We start from the raw sequence: 22,294 nt of genomic DNA on the forward strand, positions 1-22,294 counted from the left end.
ACAAGTACAAGAATATAAGTAATTTACGTGAAAATCTTCTCAAAATAAAAAGTAAAAATCATGAGCAGTAACAAATAATATTCATTATCAAAATAATGAGAATACACAATTTTTTTTAGCTAGAACTAGAGGTATACAACTATAATATCTCAAAATTAAACAATTTTGATAAGGAAACAATCTTGTAAGAGAAAATTGAAAAAGTTTCAGCAAATTTAGAGATTAACAAATACTCACAAAATTAGTAGGTAAAAAACTCAAAACTCGATCTCCACCGTTCAGACTGAAGAATAATGAGTTTTATACACACAGATAAAATTTTAGCCAATCGGACAACGGATTGACCTTGATTAAACTACTTGACTGAAACTGCACAACACCCTCTTTTCTCCATTTTTTTTTCTATTTTGCCGCTACACTCTTTTGTTTCCTTTTTTAGTCATATAAAGGTTTAAAACCCTATAACTAAGAATGAAAGAACTAAAAAGTCCCTGGTGAATGGGCTTTAGTTTTAGGCCACCTTCACATGAAGGAAACTAAGTCCAACAAATTTCTCATTTTCCAGCTATGTAGAGGGAATCGCCTTTCCGATGATCAAATGACAAACTTCAAGCTTCTCCCTTGGTAGCTATACCAACTCAGAAGATTATTCTCATGCAAAGACTTTATCTCATCTTGCATGGCATCAACCCACTCTTTTTTGTTTTCATTTTTCATGAGCTCTACATAATATTCGGGTTCTCTCTTGTCAGTTATTAATACATGCTCATCAACAGAATATCATGTGAAAGGCTGTCGATCTCTAGTAAACTTTCTTATTGGAACTTTTAGTAAAACCTCCGGCTGACCTCTGATATTGGTGACTATTCATGGGTATCATCACCCACCTCAACCTATGTAAGACTGGTATCAACATCACTTGTATTATATTGATTATCCTCAATATCTTCAACCTCTATAGGCACATGTGTTAGAAGAACTAGATCCAAGTTAATCAAACCATCACTGCATCATGGAACTAATGTATCAATCTTTTGAATATATTCAATGCTCTGGTCTTCAACAAAAACAACATCCCTGCTTCTCACAAGTTTCTTCTACATTGGATCATAAAACTTATAGCCAAACTCATCTTGGCTATAGCCAAGGAACACACATTGTCTAGTCTTAACATCAAACTTGGACCTCTCATCTTTGAGAATATGTACAAAAGCCTTACATCAAAAGTGCGCAAGTGATCATAGGACAACCTTGCCTGACCAAATTGTATTTAAAATATCAAAATCTAGAGGAACACATGGTGAGAGATTCAAAACATGTACAACTATACTCAAAGCCTCACCCCAAAAAGATTTTGATAACTGTACTTATGAAAGCAAACGTTTCACTCTTTTTATTAGTGTGTTGTTTATCCTTTCAGCTAACCTATTTAATTGAAAGTTTTAGGAGGTGATTTTTGATGTCTAATACTTTACTTTCTATAATACTCATCAAAAGGTCCAGTGTACTCACCCCATTATCAGTTCTTATGCATTTCAATTTCAACCCTATTTGTCTTCTAACTAAAGCATGAAATTGTTTAAATACATATAACACTTGGTCTTTTGATTTCAAGGTATAAGCCCATATTTTCCTTAAATGATCATTTATAAAAGTCACAAAATAGATGAAACCACCAAGTGTTTTTGTTCTCATAAGATCACAAACATCGGAATATACTAAATCAAGTATACTTGGCTTTCTTGATGGAAGGGATGTCTTGAATGCAATTCTAATTTTTTTCCCTGCCAAGTAATGATCACACTTCTTTAAGGATACATTCTTTATTCTAAAAAAAATATTTTTCTTAGCCAAAACCTTCAAACCCTTATCATTTATGTGACTAAGTTGCTTGTGCCAAAACTTAGTTGTATCATTATTATCTATTGCATTGATAATGGAATTAGATACTTTTACTTGCATCAAATACAATAAAGAGTGCTTCATACCCCTAGCTACAACCATAGAACCTTTAGTGAGCTTCCATGACCATCACAAAAAGTGTTGCAAAATTCTTCATCATCAAGTATCCTTGCAGAAATTAAATTCATGCAAATATTGAAAATGTGTTTAACATTTTTTAAGATCAACATAGTGCGATTATTGGTCTCTAAGAACACATCTCTCATACTAATGGCTTTAGTTGAGCCATCATTACTCATTCTAACACTCCTGAAATCATCAAATGTGTAAGATGTAAAATAGTATTTTCAAGATATAGCATGAATTTTGGCATTAATATCAATCACCCAACTAATCTCATGGTATGTAAGATTAACAATATTATCATCATATAAAATAAGGAAGTCATCTATGATAGTAACAACTTTATCAGCATCATTACGATCATCATTCTTCTTTTCTTTATCTTTGTCACTATTGTTGTCACTTTTCAACTTTCGACAATACTTTTTATACGCCCTTTTAGACCACAATACTAACACTCAACAATGGCAAATTTGTTAGACTTACTCTTGCTTCTGTCTTTATTTTTCGGACCTTTGCTTTTATTCCTCCCTCTATTTTTTATGACTAAGACCTCAGACTATGAATAAGAACCTTGTGACTTTCTTCTCATCTCTTCATTCAAAACACCACTCTTAGCCAGATCCATAGTAATAATACCATTTAGGGCTAAGTTAGATAACATTGTTCTAAATGTCTCTTATGAGTCCGACATTGTACCAAAAAGCTATAAGCCCTATATCTCATCTTCAAACTTGATATTCATGCCAGCCAATTGATTAATAATACCTTGATATACATTCAAGTGATCTATCATAGGAGTTCCATCTTGATATTTCAAACTCATCAATTGCTTAATTAAAAACAGTTTATTATTCCTAGTTTTTTTAGCATACAATTCCTTAAGCATGCTCCAAAGAGTACATGCATGTGTCTCTCTACTAACATATTTCAAAACATTATCATCTACCTGCTGTCTAATATAATCATATATCGGTCGATGAAACAAATTCATTCGACATTTGTTTTATTTTCAATAACAAATATAGGCAAATAATAATTCTTCATATAAAGCAAGTCTTCTATCTTCCCTTTTCACACATGATAATTTGAACCATTCAAATTAATCATTCTACTTGTATTGGCTTCCATTATTCAACATAATGCACAAATCAAATAGCCTGAACTCTGATATCATTTTGATAGAATAAAATAATCTCAAACAATATTCAAATCGAATATGTCATGCAGGAAAAAAATCAAATTATCCCTCTCTTGTATGAATCTAGCAAGAATTAAACAAATAGAGCTAATAAATAAATCACCAAACCACAAGCACAAAGACATAAACAATTTAAGTGAAAACCTTCACAAAACAAGGAGTAAAAACCACGGATAGCAATAAATAATCTCCACTATCAAAATAATGAAAATAAAAAGTTATCTCTAGTTAGAACTGGAGGTATACAACTACAATATCTCAAGATTAAACAATTTTGGTAAAGAAATAATCTTGCAAAAGAAAATTGAAGAAATCTTAGCAAATTTAGAAATTAACAAATACCTACGAAATTGGTAGGTAGAAAACTCAAAACTCGATCTCCACTATTCAGACTGCAAAACAATGAATCTAAACACACTAATAAAATTTCAGCTCAATCGGACAACAAATTGATTTTGATCAAACTACTTGATTGGAATTATACAAAACCTTCTTTTCTCTCTTTTTTTTTTCTCTATTTTGCCGCCACACTTTCTTGCTTCTTTTTCAGTCATATAAGGGTTTAAAACCTTATATCTGAGCATAAAAAGACTAAAAAGTCTTTGGTGAATGGGTTTTAGTTTTAGGCTACCTCCACGTGGAGGAAACTAAGCCTACCAATATTTAACTTGTTCGGGGTTCCTTAATTAAGAGAGTGGTATGATATTTCTTATTGTGTAGACTTTGTAATCACTTCTACCACTAAGATTTTTGAATAATTATTATTCTAATGTTTGAGAGAGTTCATTTCATTATAATTGGCATGGACTGACATTATAACAGCTAATTCTGAAAGCTGAAATCTAGTATTTGAAATCAGTAAATGGGGTCTTTCCAGTGGATAATCAGAACTGTTTATCATGCCAGGAGAGATAATCGGTTCTTCATTTGCAGATTCTCTAAAGAAATCAGGCAGAGGATGTTGAACATATCAGGCATTCAGAGAAAGGTGGGTGATTGAAATCTGAATTTAACTGGCCAGCGCTAAGCTTAGGGGGAGAGCTTTGATTACTCTCATGGCCAGGATTGCAGAGAAAGCTGTCATCGATTATGCAAGACAGGAAAAAAAAAATAAAAGGTTGGCTGGATTTAGCCTTCTGTTTCTACTCCACAGCATCGAAGGACTCACCCGAGGGAAGCTTTATGGACTTAAAGGCGTTTCCAAGGAGTCCGTCAACTCTGCTCTTTGCCAGAATGGGGGTTTCAGCCCTGGGATTTTTGCTTAAATTGTATTATAAAGTGTTTTGTTTCCATGTAATATCTTAACTGTATGCTTGTTGCTGACCATTTCCTACTTTTTCTGGATAAATAAAAATTTTTGCTTCTCCCAAAAAAGGGTTATTCTTGTAATGCTAAGAGGCACTTGCTGCATTTTGTTCTTACAGCATTCTATAAATTCTGTCCACATTTTCGCTGGTGTCCTTCGAGTGCAAAGTTACAAGTGCTTGTCAATCAGCTCTCATTTCATAGTTAAAAGACTAGAAAATTTCTTGAAAAACAGAGTTTGTGAGCAAAGCATTGCTAATATCCACATCACCAAAGCTAACAACAGTCAATTAGAGAGTCAAGACATGATGGTTGTTTCTGGTTGCAGTCATGCTCAAACGTTGGTCCTTATCAGGTTGCCGTGCCCAGGGGTGTAACTGTAGATCATTGCCAAGCGTCTTTACTTTAGTCTTCTGTCCCTGAAATCAAACATCTTCATCTTTCTCATTTTTCCTTGCTTAATTACGTGGTTCATATATAGACGCTATTATCTTAATCAATCACATTTGCTTGTTAGATTCCCAAGTCGGCCTATTGACTTCCCAAGTCTTCAATTCCAACTCGTTTCCAAGTCTCAATGAATGCTTAGAAAGCAAGGGTTCAAAATAGTCAATGTTGGCTCAATTTATTGAGCAAATTTCAATTTGAAATAGAAGGAGTCAATTTTCTATCTCTTTTTTTCTTTTTTTTCACATTGAGATCTTAACATCAAGGTCTCAAAGTGATCTTGGAGATAACAGCAAAGTTTCCTTTTAACTTCATTTTTCCAATTCTCAGAAGTTCCAAGCATTTATTTACTTTCTATAATATGGAAGTGGTTGGTGCAGTTGTGGAGGTGATACTATCCAAGGTGATTTCAGTTGCAGCCGAACAGATTAGCCTTGCAATGGGTTTCAAGGAGGAGTTGACAACGCTCCATGACTCACTTACTATCATCCAAGCTCTACTGCAAGATGCGGATAAAAGGCAAGAAGAAGAGAGGGCCGTTAAGCTTTGGCTCGAGAAGCTTAGAGATATTGCTTATGAAGCTGACGATGTACTGGATGAATTTGCTTATGACCTTCTTCGAAGGAAGGTGGAGATTCAGAACAAAATGATGGAAAAGGTCAGCTGCTTTTTTTCGACTTCAAATTCTATAGCATTTGGTGTCATGATGGCTAAAAGAATTAGAAAGATTAATACATCTCTTAGAAACATCAACAACCAAGCCAATCTGTTTGGACTCCAGAGGAGAGTAACTGATATGATTATTCTGCCTAGAGGAAACCAAGTGTCCCACTCTTTTCTTGGAGATTCAACCCAAGTTATTGGAAGGGAATATGATGTTTCAAAAGCAATTAACCTGTTGATTAACTCGACTTGTCGACAAGCCCTCCCTGTTTTATCGATAATAGGGATGCCAGGTCTTGGAAAAACAACTTTAGCCAAATTAGTTTGCAAACATGAGCAAATACAAGAACATTTCAGTAGAATAATATGGGTTTGTGTATCTGACGATTTTAATGTTGAAAGTATTTTACTAGAGATGTTGGAATCTCTTACCCGAAATTCGTTTGCCATTAAAAACAAAGATACTACACTTCATAAAATGCTTGAAGTATTGGGAGGGGATAATTATCTTCTTATACTTGATGATGTATGGAATGAGGATATGGAGAAGTGGGAAGATCTAAGAAATTGCTTGTTGGGAATAACAAGAAATATGGAGAGTAGAATTATTGTGACAACTCGAAAGGAGAATGTAGCGTTGGCTATGGGAACACTTCCTGGTTATATGCATCATCCGCACAGACTTGTAGATGAAGAGTGTTGGTCAATAATCAAAGGGAGAGCATTTACCGGAAACTACTCTTCCATACCTCTAGAATTGGAGGTTATTGGAAAGGAAATTGCTAAAAGATGTGGAGGTGTGCCATTGGTTGCACGGGTTATAGGTGGAACATTGAGCAATAAAAGTGACAAAGATGAATGGATGTCAATCAAAGATAGTCCTGCTTGGTGTTCATTTGAAATGGATAATGGCATTTTACGTGTACTTAAATTGAGTTTTGATCGGTTACCTTCATCATCCTTGAAGCAGTGTTTTGCATACTGCTCAATCTTTCCTAAAGACTTTGAAATTAAAAGGGAAAACTTAATTCAGCTTTGGATGGCTGAAGGGTTTCTTCAATCCTCTGAAGTAAGTAAGGTGGAGATGGAAATTATCGGTAACAAGTATTTCAATGACTTAGTATTGAATTCCTTGTTCCAAGATGTGGAAAGGGATGTATATGGAAACATTAAAACTTGCAAGATGCATGACTTAGTTCATGATCTTGCTCTGTTCGTTTCAGAAGCAGAATCCTTGGTTTTCGAGAAGGCTGGTTCCATGAATAATGCTTCTCGTATTCGACGCTTGAGTGTCATTTCCACCGGAGAAGAGGCACCAACTATTCCAGAAGCTGTTGCTACAAAGTTGCGTTCTTTGTTTTCCAAGGTTGATATCTTCAACAGTATCTCAGAGGAACCCAGAAGCCTCCGAGTCCTAGATTTTCAGAATCCTAACGTTGAGAAGTTGCCAGCTTATCTTGGCAAATTGAAGCATTTAAGGTACCTTAACATTTCAAGAACTAAAATCAGAAAGTTACCGAAATCTTTCACCCGACTCTACAATTTGCAGACGTTAAGACTCATGGACTGCAGTCTCGAGAGGCTTCCCAAAGGAACAACAAGACTGGTTAGCTTGAGGCATATTTATTTTGATGAGGAAAAGATTATGCCAGTCAAGATTGGATGCTTAACAAACCTTCGAACATTGCCATTCTTTTATGTGGGAGTGGAAAAAGGACACCAAATTGAAGAACTTGGTTGCTTGAGCCAACTCAGAGGAGAATTAAAAATATACAACCTTGAGCATGTAAAAGAGAAAGCTGAAGCCATTAGAGCTAAGTTGCAAGAGAAGACAGAAGTATATGAGCTGGAACTGTTATGGAGCTTCAAAAGAGAAGGCTATAGCAATGACAAGGAAGTATTGGAGGGCCTCAAGCCTTGCTCAAATTTGAAAAGCTTAATGATTGTAAATTATCAGGGAGACAGCTTACCATCGTGGATGCTGATGACTGTCCATGGTTTTGGCTACACATTTCCCCTTGACAATTTGGTTTCTTTGAAACTAAATAAATGCACGGAATGCATAAACATTTCGAGTCTTGGGCAGCTGCGGAATCTAAAAATTCTTGAACTAGATGGAATGGAGAGGGTGAAATGCATATACAACAGTGACACAGCAAGCAATAACTGGGGTTGGGGTGAGGCAATCACACTATTCCCTTCATTGAGACGATTCAGCTTAGAGAATATGAGCAGTCTTGAAGAATGGGTACAAGGTGTGGACCTGGGGACAGAAGGAAGAGAAGACATCGTCTTGTTTCCACACCTTGAGGAGTTAATTGTCTTGAGCTGTCCAAAGTTGAAGTGTGTTCCAACAGAGAGAGGATTGACATCTCTTCAAGCATTTCATGTTTGCTACTGCGACGAATTAAGAAATTTAAATGATGGAATATCTGCCTCCAAAGTTCTAAAAGAATTAAGATTGTGGAGGTGTCATGGTCTGATCTCTGTCCCCAAAGATATAGGGGAACTTCGTTCTCTTGTCCATTTAGAAATCTCTTTTTGTCCGAAATTGACAACAATTCCGGATGAGATCTTTGGTTATCTCAGCAGTTTGAAGGAACTAAGAATTGGTTTTTTCTCAGAAGAGTTAAAGGAATTTCCAGGCCTCAATTCAATCCACCTTCTGCATGCGTCTCTTGAACACCTGTACTTATTTGGATGGAAAAATCTAAAGTCTCTACCACCTCAACTTCAACACCTTGCTGCCCTTAAATTGTTTGTAATATGTTTTTTCGATGGAATAGAAGCTTTGCCAGAGTGGTTGGGAAACTTATCTTCCCTTCAAAGACTACGAATCAGTAATTGCAACAATGTGATGCGGCTACCTTCTATGGAAGCCATGACATGTCTCTCCAAATTACAGGGACTTGAAATTAACAGGTGTTCAGCATTGACAGAAAAATGCACCAAGGAGAGTGGCCCTGAATGGCGAAAGATTGCTCACATTCCTTACATTCAGATTAATTGGCAATGCATTCAGTATTGAGCATGCAGCCTAAATCCTTTGAGAAACCTTCATTTTCAGTAATCGTTTGAGTGAGTAACCTTCTTCATATGTATGTTCCTTCGTATCAGTCCATTGTACTTTATTGGTCAAAAGTTTCCCTCTAAATGATGTGTTTATAACATTATCAACTGTTGCACGACTTAATTATTTCATCTGTTGGTTAGTTTGTACATCACCATGGGACAATGCATCTTGAGCTGATCACACGGGAGGATCAAAGTCAAATGAACTTTGATCAATGGGTTATTGATCTCTGAATAAGTTCTAATCTCAATGATATAATTGATAAATCCTTAATTAAACGAGGATTTTATCTTGCAATCTTTCAAAAAATTTTAGAGTTGCATGGAAACTCCCCCAAGTCCTCCTTTCAAAGTGTTGACCCATAAGTCTAACTGAAGGCGCATGGAAACTCCCTTTGTTTTTTCCCTCGCCCACTAATTCATTTTCTCTGCCTTGTGATTTACTGCTTCAGGACACGCTTCTAAGCTTTAATTTCCATGACTAAGGCTTAGGACTTGGCGACTTGCTTTTGGCTCTGGATTATATGCTTGGAAAATGCACCTTCATTTCCCCAGGTTGTCACTATATATGAAAAGGGAACTTTTTAAATTCATTTAACTCTTATTTGCTTTTCAATCATAAACCTAGGCTCGTTACTTTTTCCAGCCTTGTATTTTAATCTGTTCTTTATTTATTTCTTTAGAAACTTCTTCATCTCCATGACCTTTGATCATAACAGGGGTCTTTGTGGTTGGTCTTTGGAGCCATGCAAAGAGCAAAAGTTGATATTTGATAATTCTTTCAAGCTTGGGTTTATAATCGGGTATATTGTTTTCACACTATCAGCTATGACTGTTTTTATATCCTACTGTGTCCCTCGGACACAAGTGAAAGAGGCGAAGAATGTGGTATTAGCATCCTCACTGCTTAATAGGAAGAATAAGAAGAAAAAAGCTGACCAAGACAATGAATTGCCAACTTTGCAGCTTCTACAGGTATCTCTGTTTTCTCTTTCCTCGTGCAAGTTTGTGTTTGTTTGCAATTACATATAATTGGAATATGGGGATTATGTTTAATTTGGTACTGATATTGGAGATTGGTTTCTTGCTCAGATCCCTAAGTTGGAGAGGATGGTTCCTAGTATGAGTTTTACACAACTCAGTAAAGCTACAGATGACTTCAGGATATCCAATATTATTGGGGTTGGAAAGATGGGAACAATGTACAAGGCAATTCTCCCAAATGGTAGGTTGATAGCTGTCAAGAAGTTAAATGACTCTCAACTGATTACTGAAGAATTTGTATTTGAATTAAAGACATTGGGTAGTTTGAGACATGTTAACTGTGTTTCACTTTTGGGATTCTGCATAGAATCAACTCAAAGGCTTCTGGTTTATAAATACATGTCAAATGGAAACCTTTATAATTGGCTGCATCCTGTGCAAAAGGAGGCAAAGATCCTGGAATGGCCATTGAGGGTCAAAATTGCAATCGGATTAGCAAGAGGTTTGGCATGGCTCCACCACATCTGTAGTTTTCGAGTAGCTCATCTTAAACTCAGCTCAAAGTGTATTTTACTTGATCAAAATTTTGAGCCCAAGTTATCAAATTTTGGGAAGGCAATGCTCATGCATCCAAATGACATTGGTTTAAACAGGCCAAGGGGTTTCTCCATAAATAGGGAGTTCTGGGAGTGGGACTTTATTAAGAAGGATGTTTTTGCCTTCGGGATTGTGCTTCTTGAGCTGATTACTGGGGAAGACCCTAGCAAAGAAACCAAATGGAAAGAAAGATTCAGTGGGAACTGTCAGCTTTCCAATCATAAATCTCTAACTCAGCAAGGACCTGATAATGGTGAGATCTCACATTTACTTGGAGTGGCATCCAAGTGTGTTCAGCCATTTCCTGAGCGAAGGCCAACAATGCTCGAAGTGTACAAAACATTAAGGGTCATTGGAGAGAAATATGGCGTAGTGGATTATTCTGAGATTGATAGCCGCTGAAACTTGCTATATGCTAAGACTGCATCAAATGTGATTACACTCATTCTGATGCTGCAAATAATTCTCTAATATGGATCAAACCGAGCAGGCTAATAAATTTGCAAGCGTATCAATGTTAGAAGAGAGAACTTGTTTTTAAATTCACTTGTTATGCTGATTTTAGAGATACAATAATGAAAATTAACATTCTTTTCATGTGTTTCAAGTTTCAACATAAAGTTAGATTCCTACCCAAAAAAAAAAAAACATATAATTGGATGTAATATATTTTAAAGGGTACAAAAATGCCCTTTAATTATAATTAAAAAATATCCTCACTCTTTTTTTTTTTATTGCAATCAATTAATCCCTCCAATATCTATTTACATACTAATTAAGCTTTTATTTGAATAAAAAAATAATTCCATTAATTTTTTGCCAAGATCAAATTCAATGTTATATTAATAAATGGATTAAAGTTGCCACATAAGGCAATTAATATGTGTGAAAATTAAAAACAAAAATTTCTTCCTTTTTTTCTTTTTTTCTCTATTCTCTCTTTCTTTCTCTCTTTCGTAGAGTTCTTTAAAGGTTTAATTAACTATAGTTTAGAATTGATTGATTAAAGTTTGCTATATGATTAAAATTTCATCTATTTAAGGGTTCAAATGAATCTTATATAAATAATTAAAAACACAAAGCCCTTCACAAAAAAGAAAAATATCCAATGTGTATAATCTATTATTTTGACACATGTAAGATTTCAAATAATCGTCATGTATATTATATTTATTGAGTTTTATTTGATTTCATATAAATTTTAAAATATTTTAATGCATTAAATATATTTATTTTCTCTTAAAATTTCTTTTAATTTATTTTTTTTTTACATATGTATGTAATGTAAAAATTGACTCCTAATTAATTATTTAATATAATCATATTTGATTAAATATAATATCCAACCGAATAATTAATGTAACCTATGTATAAATATAAACAACAAATATATTTAATTAAATTTTCGTTATTAAGTTAATGAAATAAATTATTTCTGACATCAAGACTGCTACTTAAAAAACATCTTTAGTTTTTAATATAAACTTACACAATTTTTTTAATGAATTATGAGAAAATTTTCTTGATTCCTTTTCCAATTTTAAGCATGAAATTAGGAAAAAAAACATTAAAAAAAGTTGTTAGTAAACGATATAATTTTCATTAAAAAAAGAAAAATAGTATATACCTTTAGAAAAGTGAAATATTTGAGACTTTGAGGATGAGATCCTAAATTTTGGAACTTTTGTAAATTTGTTGGTCTCAATTTGACTTTTGTGTTTAAAAAAATGACTAGTCTTATATGTCCATATTTCAGATTTAATCCTGATGGAAAAAGAAAAATTGATGAATTAAACATTTTATTCTAATTAAAACTCCCAAGTCTTCATTTCAACGGTTGACCCATAAGTCTGACTGAAGGCGCATGGAAACTCCTTCCTTGGCCCCCAGATTTCCTTTCTCTGCCTCTTCGGGACACGCTTTCTAAGCTTTAATTTCTACGAATAAAAATTTTTGGCTTTGTAATAAATGCTAATTGGAAAATTTAGCTGAATTCTACACGGTTTACTTCTTGGCTTTGATTAGTCGAAATTGAACGTTCTTCGTTCTTACTTTATTTTCCAAGTTATTAGAGTAGTTGGTATAGAGATTGATTGAGACTCTGATCAGAATGGCACTGTCATGCTCACAAGTTGGCTTTAAATTGTTATTGCAACTCTCTTTCCTCCATTCATTTCACTCTTTTCTATGGTTTCTTTTTCCTAAATTTCATCTCTACCTAACTTTCCTTAGCAAATGATATATTCTTACATGCAAATGGCTCCAAACACAAGACGTGGCGGTTAAGTATTGCTTCATATTTTGTTGTGGTCATTGTTGGGTGCTGTTAGTATGTGCTACGTGGACGATATCAGGTGCTTGGAATCTATAAAACATTCCTTGGATGACCCTCATGACCGCTTTAAATCTTCATGGAACTTCGACAACATGACCGAGGGTATTAGCTGTCGATTCGTTGGGGTTGAATGCTGGCACGTGGACTCGAATGAAGTGCTAAGCATTATTCTAACTAACATGGGTTTGAAGGACCAGTTTCCGCGGGGCATTGAGAGATGCTGGAGGTTAAAAGGATTAAACCTTTCAAATAACGAGCTTTCAGGACCCATTCCATCAAATATTTCAAAAATATTCCCATGTGGAACTGCACTTGATCTCTCCTTCAACAGATTCTCTGGTAACATACCAAAACAAATATCAAATTGCAGTTTTTTAAGTACACTGAGACTTGATAACAATCAACTAACTGGCCTTATTCCGCCAGAACTTGCTCTGCTAAGCCGGATCAGGAAATTCAGTGTTGCTAACAATCAATTATATGGTCCGGTCCCTAACTTTTCTTTTAGCGAGCGTTCCTATACAGGTAACCAGGGACTATGTGGTGTCCCTCTGGAGCCCTGCATTAATAGACCTAATTTCAGAGACTCCTTCAAAAAAGGTTTTGTGATAGGTTATGCCTTTTCTGTAGTTTCAGTTATAAGCATTTTTATGTCCTACTGTGTCCCCTGGGTGCACCGAAATGAGAGGAATAAACCGCTGCGGCCATTTATGTTGAATCCGATATTGAATAGGAGGAGAAACAAGAGAAAACATTCACATCAGACAAGCCAAATGCTACATCTGGATCTCCTAGATGAAGCCAGCAAAGAGTTACACCTTTTTTTCTCCCTTTATTTTCTTCAAATTCAATATTTGTAGGAGCCAACATGCTTGTGTGTTCTTCCTGTTGCACTTGAAGCAATAATCACAACAATACGGAAGCAATAGATAACAATCAATAACAAAAAACGTAGGAAAAATAAAGCACACCAAGATTTACGTGGAAAACCCTCCAGTGTAGAGGAAAAAAACTACGAACCACCAGAAAAATCTTCACTATCAAATAATAGGTATACAAAGTTCTTCTCTAGCTAAAACTAGAGCTAATCAACAACTAGAGAAACAATTGGAGAAATCTCACCAAATAAGTGACTCAACAAATACACCCTAGATTTGTTCCTAGAGAGCTTCAAACCCGATCTTCATCGTTCAGAATGTAGAACTCTGAATTATAAACCTCCTGACAAGGTTCCAACTCAATCGGATCACGGATCGACTTCCGTTCAACCAACTCTCTCTTCTTCTTTTTCTCTCTGCTTTTCCTGGCTTTTCTTCTTTTTCTACTTGGTTTTCGACACACCCTTAAAACAACCCTACCTCTTTTTTATTAAGTAGCTAAGGCTCTGTATAAAATGAAAGATCAAGGCCTATGGCCTTGACTTGGTCCAAAACCACTTACATGAGGCTGGACCCCATTTTCCTAACAATCTCCTCCTCCAGCCCCATTAGGAGAAGATTCATCACCATAGCAATTTCATTTGGAACTTACCTTGGCCAGGGAACTCATTCCAATCAAGTTACTGCAAAGCTTAAGCTTTTCTCTGGGAAGTATCTTAGTCAACATATCTGTTACATTCTTATCAGTATGGACTTTCTTCAAAAGCAACTGTTGTTCTTCAATCACTGAACGTAACCAATGATATCTAACATCAATGTGCTTTGTTCTAGCATGGTACATGGCATTCTTACTCAAATTTAAAGCACTCTGGCTATTATAAAATACCACATACTCTTTCTGATTCAACCCCAATTTAAGAAGAAAATTTTTCATCCAAAGCATTTCTTTACATGCTTCGATTGCTGCAATATACTCAGCCTCTGTAGTTGACAAAGCAACACACTTTTGCAACTTAGATTGCCAAGATACAGCTCTTTCTGCAAAAGTGAACAAATACCCTGAAGTAGATTTTCTACCATCAAGATCGCCTGTCATGTCAGTATCAGTAAATCCTTCTAGAACTAGTTGTGAAACTCCATAAGTCAGGCACATTTTTGAGGTACCCCTCAAATATCTAAAAATATATTTCATTGCTTCCTAGTGAACATTTCTCAGATTAGAAAGAAATCTACTCACTACACCAACTGCATGAGCAATGTCAGGCCTTGTGCAAACCATAAGATACATTAAATAATTGACTGCAGAAGAATAAGGAATACTAGACATAGCTAGTTGCTCTTCCTTAGACACTGGACAAGATTTCTTACTTAGATGAAAATGATTGGCAAGTGAACTGCTAACTGATTTAGCATGTTGTATGTTGAATCTACCAAGCACTCGTTCAACATACTTTTCTTGTGACAACCACAATTTTCCAGCTCTCTTATCTCGGATAATGTCCATACCAAAAATCTATTTTGCTGGACCTAAATCTTTCATATCAAAAGACTTAGACAATTGTTCTTTCAACCTGTAAATCATACTAGCATTTTGTCCTACAATCAACATATCATCAACATATAATAATAGGATAATGAAGTTACCATTAGAGAATTGTTTAACATACACACAAGAATCTGTTACTGTTCTTTTATAGTTATGATTCACCATAAAAGAATCAAACTTCTTGTATCACTATCGTGGACCTTGTTTCAAGCCATACAAGTTTTTCATCAATTTGCAAACTAAGTGCTCTTTCTCTTTCACTTTAAAACCCTCAGGCTGATTCATATAAATGTCCTCATGTAAATCACCATGCAAAAATATAGTTTTAACATCAAATTGCTCAAGCTCAAGATTTAAACTAGCTGTCAATCCCAGTACCACTCGAATAGAACTCATTTATACAACTGGAGTAAAAATCTCATTAAAATAATGCCTGATTTTTGAAAAAAAACCTTTTACTACCAATCAAGCTTTATACCTCACTAGTTTGTCACCATCTTTTTTCAACTTGAACACCCATTTATTCTTTACTGACCTCTTTCCTGTTGGAAGTTTAACAAGATCATAAGTACCATTTTTCGCAATGACTCCATCTCTTCTTTCATTACTTTTAACCAGTGCTCTCTATCTGAAGTAGTCTGCACATCTTGAAAGCTTTTTGGCCCTCCTTCACTAATAACTAAAATAAAATCTAAACTTGGATACCTGGTAGATGGCCTGCACTTTCTAGTAGATCTATTAGGCTGAGACTTTACATCACTTGATGTCGAATGTAGCTCTTCCTGCTCAACACTCTCAGGTAGAGAGGATTGCTCCCCTTGCTCAAAACTAATTGTATCTGGCTCATCACCTACTATGACTGGCTCATTCATATCCTCAAGTTCTGTTTCTTGCTCATTTTCACCATCTGTGGCTCTTTCCTATGAAATTTTTATCGGTGTTGAAATATCACACTCAATAGTAACTCGTGTAGTCTTCTCATTTTTCTCAAGGTCTGCTATGATGGTTTTTTTTTCATGAAAGATCACATCTCTTTCTGACTGTCTTTTTCTTTACTGGATCTCATACCCTGTAACCAAATTCTTCATCACCATATCCTACAAACACACACTGTGTGGCTTTACTATCAAGCTTTGATCTCTACTCTTTCGACACATGCATAAATGTTTTATACCTAAAAACTTTCAAATGAGAGTATGAAGTATCTTTTCCTGTCCACACTCTTTCTGGAATGTCAAAGCCTAAAGAAACTGATGGTGACCTGTTAAGTAAATAACAAGCTGTATTGACTGCTTCACCCTAGAATGTCTTTGGTAATTTTACCATCCTCAACATACATATGACTTTTTCCACAATGGTGCGATTCATTCTTTCAGCTATACCATTATGCTGTGGTGTTCTAGGTTCTGTCATCTCATGCCTGATCCCATGCTTTGAGCAATACTCTTCAAAGCCTTTAGATGTGTATTCCCCACCATTATCAATTCGAATACAGTTCAAGGGTAACCCTGTCATCCTTTCAACCATGGCATGAAATTTTTAAAAATACTGTAGTACCTGACTTTTGTATTTCAACATATACACCCAAGTCTTATGTGAAGCATCATCAATAAAAGTAATAAAATATCTGCTACCACCTAATGACTCAACCTCAATTGGACCACATACGTCAGAATAAATTAATTCTAATCTATTTTTTTTCTCTGAGAACTTTTACGAAAAGAAACTCTATGATACTTACCAAACAAACAATAATCACATGAATCAAGAGACATACCTTTGGTCAAGGGAATAAGAGACTGCCTTGCCAAAACCTGTAACCCCTTTTCACTCATGTGTGTCAACCTCTTATGCCATAAGTTTACTGAAGCATCATTTTCAACGGTATTTACCTGGTTACCGTTCAATTGCATCCATGTCTTATACATTGTGCAGCATAGTTTTCCCCTTGTAACTACCATAGATCCTTTGAGAAGCCTTCACTGTCCATTCTTTTGTCGACTTTCATATCCCTCCTTATCAAGGACATTAATAGCAAGCAAGTTCATTCTCATATCTGGAATGTGTCTGACATCCCTCAAAGTCAATATGTAGCTTGTACTAGTTTGTACAATAATATCACCAATCCCAATAACTGCGATACACTCTTGTTTCTCATCTTAGTATAACCAAAGTCTCCTGCTTTATAAGTTGTAAACAACTCTCTTTTAGGAACACAATGATATGACGCTCCTGTGTCAACTATCCACTCAATGTCGGGATCACTAACATGATTACAATCATCATGTGTACAAATCAAAGTAACTGAATCACTATATGAATTCACTGTTGCAACATTGCCATCATCTGAACTCTTGCTTTTCTCATCTTTTCACTCTTGCTTTAAGATTTTACAGTTTCGTTTTATATGACCCGCCTTACCACAATAGAAATACTTCACTTTACGTCTAGACTTGGATCTATGTTTAGACTTACCACGACCTTTTGAGTCCTGATTTCTGTCGATGTTTGTACCCGTTGTTCTCTGTGACCAGAGCTTGATTCCCAGGGTCTACATCTTTTCGCCTTATTTCTTCATTAAGCATATTGTCCTTTACCATCTCTAATGTCACCTTATAATCAAGAGCTGAATTAAGAACAGTCACAACTAGAGTATTTTAGCTGTTTGGTAATGAACCTAAAAGAAATAACGCCTTCATTTCATCATCCATCTTAAGCTCCATAGTAGTCATCCGATTAAATATATTTTAAAAATCACTCAAGTGCTCTGTAACAAATCGTCAATCCCTGTACTGTAAAGTTACAAGCTTTTTAACAAGCATAACTTTATTCATACATGTTTTTCTCTCATACAATACTGTCAATTTTTTTCAAACAATGTGAGCATCTGACTCCTGCGCTACATGATGGAACACGCTGATATCAACCCATTTTCTGATTATAGCCAGCGTCTTTCTACCTAGCTTCTTTTAGCTTTCATCTGCTGGTTTAGTCGAATCATCCAATACTGACTTATACAAATCTTTGCAGTATAGATGATCCTCTATCATAGGCTTTCAAATTGAATAATTCGATGCTGTCAATTTTATCATGGAACCTGTATCACCCTCCATGATCTCAAACAGAATTTACTTCTATCCTAGGTTGCTTCTGTATCGATGTCTCAAAATAACCCTCGCTCTGATACCACTTGTTACGCCTGAAACAATAATCACAACAATACAGAAGCAATAGATAACAATCAATAATAAAAAACGTAGGAAAAATAAAGCACATCAAAATTTACATGAAAAACCCTCCAGTGTAGAGGAAAAAAATCACGAACCACCAGAAAAATCATCACTATCAAATAATAGGTATACAAAGTTCTTCTCTAGCTAAAACTAGAGCTAATCAACAACTAAAGAAAAAATTGGAGAAATCTCACCAAATAAGTGACTCAACAAATACACCCTGGATTTGTTCCTAGAGAGCTTCAAACCCGATCTTCACCGTTCAGAATATAGAACTCTGAATCATAAACCTCCTGACAAGGTTCCAACTCAATTGGATCACGGATCGACTCCGTTCAACCAACTCTCTCTTCTCTTTTTTCTCTCTGTTTTTCCTGGCTTTTCTTCTTTCTCTACTTGGTTTTCGACACACCCTTAAAACAACCCACTTCTTTTTTATTAAGTAGCTAGGGCTCTGTGTAAAATGAAAGATCAAGGCCTATGACCTTGACTTGATTCAAAACCACTTACATGAGGGTGGACCCCATTTTTCTAACACTTCCAATCATGGCATAGCCACAAGACTGATGCAGTTTGTATTTATAACAGATATGCTGGCGAAACTAGTTTCAAGAATGAGTTATACAGATCTCAAGGAGGCAACAAACGACTTTAGTGCAGATAACGTCATTGGATTTGGACACGTGGGGACAACCTACAAGGCAACATTGTCTAATGGTTGCCTTCTGGCAATTAAGAGGTTATTTGACACACAAAAGTTTGATGAGCATTTCATAACCGAATTGAAGACACTGGGAACATTGAGACATGATAACCTGGTGCCACTCCTTGGATTCTGTATAGAATCAAAAGAAAAGCTTCTGGTTTACAGATATATGTCGAATGGCAACCTTTATAATTGGCTACATCCTTCAGAAGAAGGTGAGGCAAAAATCATTAAGTGGCCATTGAGGGTGAAAATTGCATGTGGGATAGCAAGAGGTCTGGTTTGGCTTCATCAGAACTGCAGTTTCCGTGTAATCCATGTTGATATCTCTTCAAAGTGTATCTTACTTGACCAGAATTTCGAACCCAAGATTTCGAATTTTGGAGAGGCAATGCTAATGAAATCAAATAACACTGACTGGAGCAGTAACGTCTATATGGATAGTGAGTTTTGGGAGATGAGTATTGTCAAGGAACATGTTTATCGCTTTGGAATTTTGCTTCTTGAACTGATCACAGGGGAGGATCCAAGTCAATTGACCAATTCCTCAAACACTGGTAAATTGGTGAAGATTGATCTGTCAACAAGTTCTAATTTCTATCATGTCATTGATAAATCATTGATTGGTGAGGCTTTGATCTTGAAATCTTGCAGATTCTTAAAGTTGCATGCAACTGTGTTCATCCCAATCCTGATAGAAGGCCAACAATGCTTGAAGTCCACAAAACAATAGTTGCTGCTGGCTAGGTATATGGTGGCCCTAAAACCGGCTCTAAGCTAACTAAGGTCAAACAGGATGGTTCATGAATGCAGTGAATATTGTTTAATTAAAGATTGTGTTTCACATGATTGTTGTTTAAAGGTTGTGTTTCAAACGAGTATTGTTTAATTTTAGTAATAGATTATCAATACATCATTATTTTAATAAATTTATTTGAATTTATGCTACTAATTATTTGTAAATTGTTTTATTTTTCAATAAATAAACAAGAACTACCCAAGTTTAATTAATAGAAATTTTGCACGTTAAGAATGAAATTTAAAAATAAAATAAACAAATAATATTAAAGAATTTTTTTTTTATAAAAAATATGTTTATAGATATTGATTAAAGATTCTTTAATTATTATTTTTAAAAATTTTGCATTTAAAATAATATTTTTATCAAAATTTTTTAAATATCACTTCAATAAATTTTACTAAACTTCATTGATATTTTCTAGAAAAACAAAATCTATTAGTCTTCAAGACCATAAATTTTGGAGAATTTTCCGACCAACTCATTTACGACTGGCTTACTTGGCAAGCTGCCATATATGATCAAGTATTGCAGTATTAACGCATGTTAATTCCGATCACAGGAAAGCAGCAATGAGCTGATTTGGAGGCAGATTATAGAGGTAGTCAAAGTACAACTGATCCCCTAGAAGCTTAGACTTGAATTAAATCGGTCATATTATTTTAAAATAAAATTTAAAAGTAAAATAAAATTTTTTAATAAAATAATTTATCAAGTAAAATTCGTATATTTAATCCAATTAATGATAAATATTTATTTATCCAAATAATTTTATATAAAATATAAAATTATTTCATAATATCTTATTGATCAATAATGTCTCCGATGATTAAATAATCTTTTCTATTTTATATTCTAACTTATCACAATACTAACCAAACTTATTATTTATTTATCTGTTAAGAAAAAAAAATAAAAATGAACAAATCACAGTTCAATAAATATAAGCTCACATACTTTATAAGATCAAGCATCATTTTTATACATATCATATAAATCATTTAAAAATATTCATTAAATCATAATGTTAAAATATTTCAAAAATCATTATATTTAAAATATTTCGTAAATGATAAATCAAAATCAAAACATGTCAATTCTTAAACCATTGAAACATATATTGTCATTTGAATACCTTAATCAAACCAAACCATTAATCAATCTTTAGAAATCATCATATACAAATCATGGATCAATCTTTAAAATTCATCATCATCATCATCATCATAAATCATTATTATCATTAGTTATGATCACTACTATAACTAGTGACATTTGTCATATATCGACAATTTCATCATCACGATCATTGTTAACTATTATAACCCACTAACCAGGGCCTTACGCTAATTATTATTACCCATTGTTAAACTAGTTCTGATTTCAATGATCTCACTTTTCAGGGATATAAAAATGTAATTATCATAAAATCATTCCTTAAACATAAATCATTTTCTTATTTGATTCATAAGCATGATCCATCATTTACATAGCAAAAACATAAAATAATCATTTGCTTGATCCTATTTTCATATATCAAAAATAAAGAAATAAAACATTTACTTGTTTAGAAACATACATAGGTTTGAAAACAAGTAAAGTGTGTGAGATTCTACTTACCTCATTTTAATTTCACTACTTAGTTTTTCCTTCAAAATAATTAATAACCCATTGAAGATCATTTCAACATATCAAAAATTAATCAACTCTTTTTAAAACCATATATACTAAAACAACTACTAAGTTATACAAAAGTTAACTCAACTAACTAATACTAGCAGCTTGACCTCCTTTAATTAAAATGACCATATCTCAATATATTCAAATCGGGATTAAGATCTCTTTAATACATTAGAAACTAGACTTGATAAGCTTTTTAACAATATATGATCCACCTCATAATTCTTTATAGATTAATTATAATAAATTTTGTAATCCACTTCAAATGCTGCTACCACATAGCACGTATGCCTTCTTATAAAAATTAAATATTTATCCATAGGAGACTCCAAATTCAATTCTACTTGTTAGAAAGTAGACTTAGTAATAATTTCAAACATGTATGGCTCAATTCTTAATTTATTGTATAAAATTTAAGATAATTTTCGTAATTCAACCCTAATGATGCTGCCATACAACTTGCATATCTTTAGTAAAAATTAGACAACTCTTTCTAAAAAACTCATATTTGACGTTTATTTATTTCATTAGAAAGTAAATTTAACATGCTTTCCAATGATATATAATGGTCATAACAATATCTAATCTTTTGATATAAAATATTATTTTAATCCATTGTTGTAGATAATAGCATTTTATCCAAAAATAGAATTTTTCCTTTAACATTTAAAAATTCAAATCCTCACTTTTAGCCTTTAAAATCTACTCAATAACCATCATTAAATATTAATAATATGAAGTAAATGAAACCCAATAATTTATCCAAATCGATCATGAAGATTAATGAAAATTTTCATAATTTTTCTTCATTTTTCTCTTAGAA

The 22,294-nt window shown here is 34.1% G+C and overlaps 2 protein-coding genes and 1 pseudogene across 2 annotated transcripts; all 3 read left to right on the forward strand.

Moving 5' to 3' along the window:
• The first annotated feature begins 6,099 nt into the window (after positions 1–6,099).
• LOC111307224 (putative disease resistance protein RGA3) lies at positions 6,100–9,119 on the forward strand. The gene has a single exon (XM_022905238.2). The coding sequence runs from the start codon at positions 6,120–6,122 to the stop codon at positions 8,667–8,669; it is 2,550 nt and encodes an 849-aa protein (XP_022760973.2). The 5' UTR covers positions 6,100–6,119; the 3' UTR covers positions 8,670–9,119.
• Positions 9,120–9,288: 169 nt separating this feature from the next.
• LOC111307225 (probably inactive leucine-rich repeat receptor-like protein kinase At5g48380) lies at positions 9,289–10,891 on the forward strand. The gene is made up of 2 exons (XM_022905239.2): positions 9,289–9,688; positions 9,806–10,891. The coding sequence occupies exons 1-2, from the start codon at positions 9,413–9,415 to the stop codon at positions 10,694–10,696; spliced, it is 1,167 nt and encodes a 388-aa protein (XP_022760974.2). The 5' UTR covers positions 9,289–9,412; the 3' UTR covers positions 10,697–10,891.
• Positions 10,892–12,529: 1,638 nt separating this feature from the next.
• Positions 12,530–19,838, forward strand: LOC149512432 (probably inactive leucine-rich repeat receptor-like protein kinase At5g48380; annotated as a pseudogene).
• The last annotated feature ends 2,456 nt before the right edge of the window (positions 19,839–22,294 follow it).

Source organism: Durio zibethinus, chromosome 22, assembly GCF_047325235.1.
Source record: "Durio zibethinus cultivar Kanyao isolate XHJ-2024 chromosome 22, ASM4732523v1, whole genome shotgun sequence".
Taxonomy (NCBI): Eukaryota; Viridiplantae; Streptophyta; class Magnoliopsida; order Malvales; family Malvaceae; genus Durio; species Durio zibethinus.

Excerpts from the sequence above, each read along its gene's own strand:
- LOC111307224 (XM_022905238.2), top strand. The coding sequence starts at position 6,120 with ATGCTTGAAGTATTGGGAGGGGATAATTATCTTCTTATACTTGATGAT.
- LOC111307225 (XM_022905239.2), top strand. The coding sequence starts at position 9,413 with ATGACCTTTGATCATAACAGGGGTCTTTGTGGTTGGTCTTTGGAGCCA. Across the intron at positions 9,689-9,805 it reads CAACTTTGCAGCTTCTACAG|ATCCCTAAGTTGGAGAGGAT; the intron begins GTATCTCTGTTT and ends TTTCTTGCTCAG.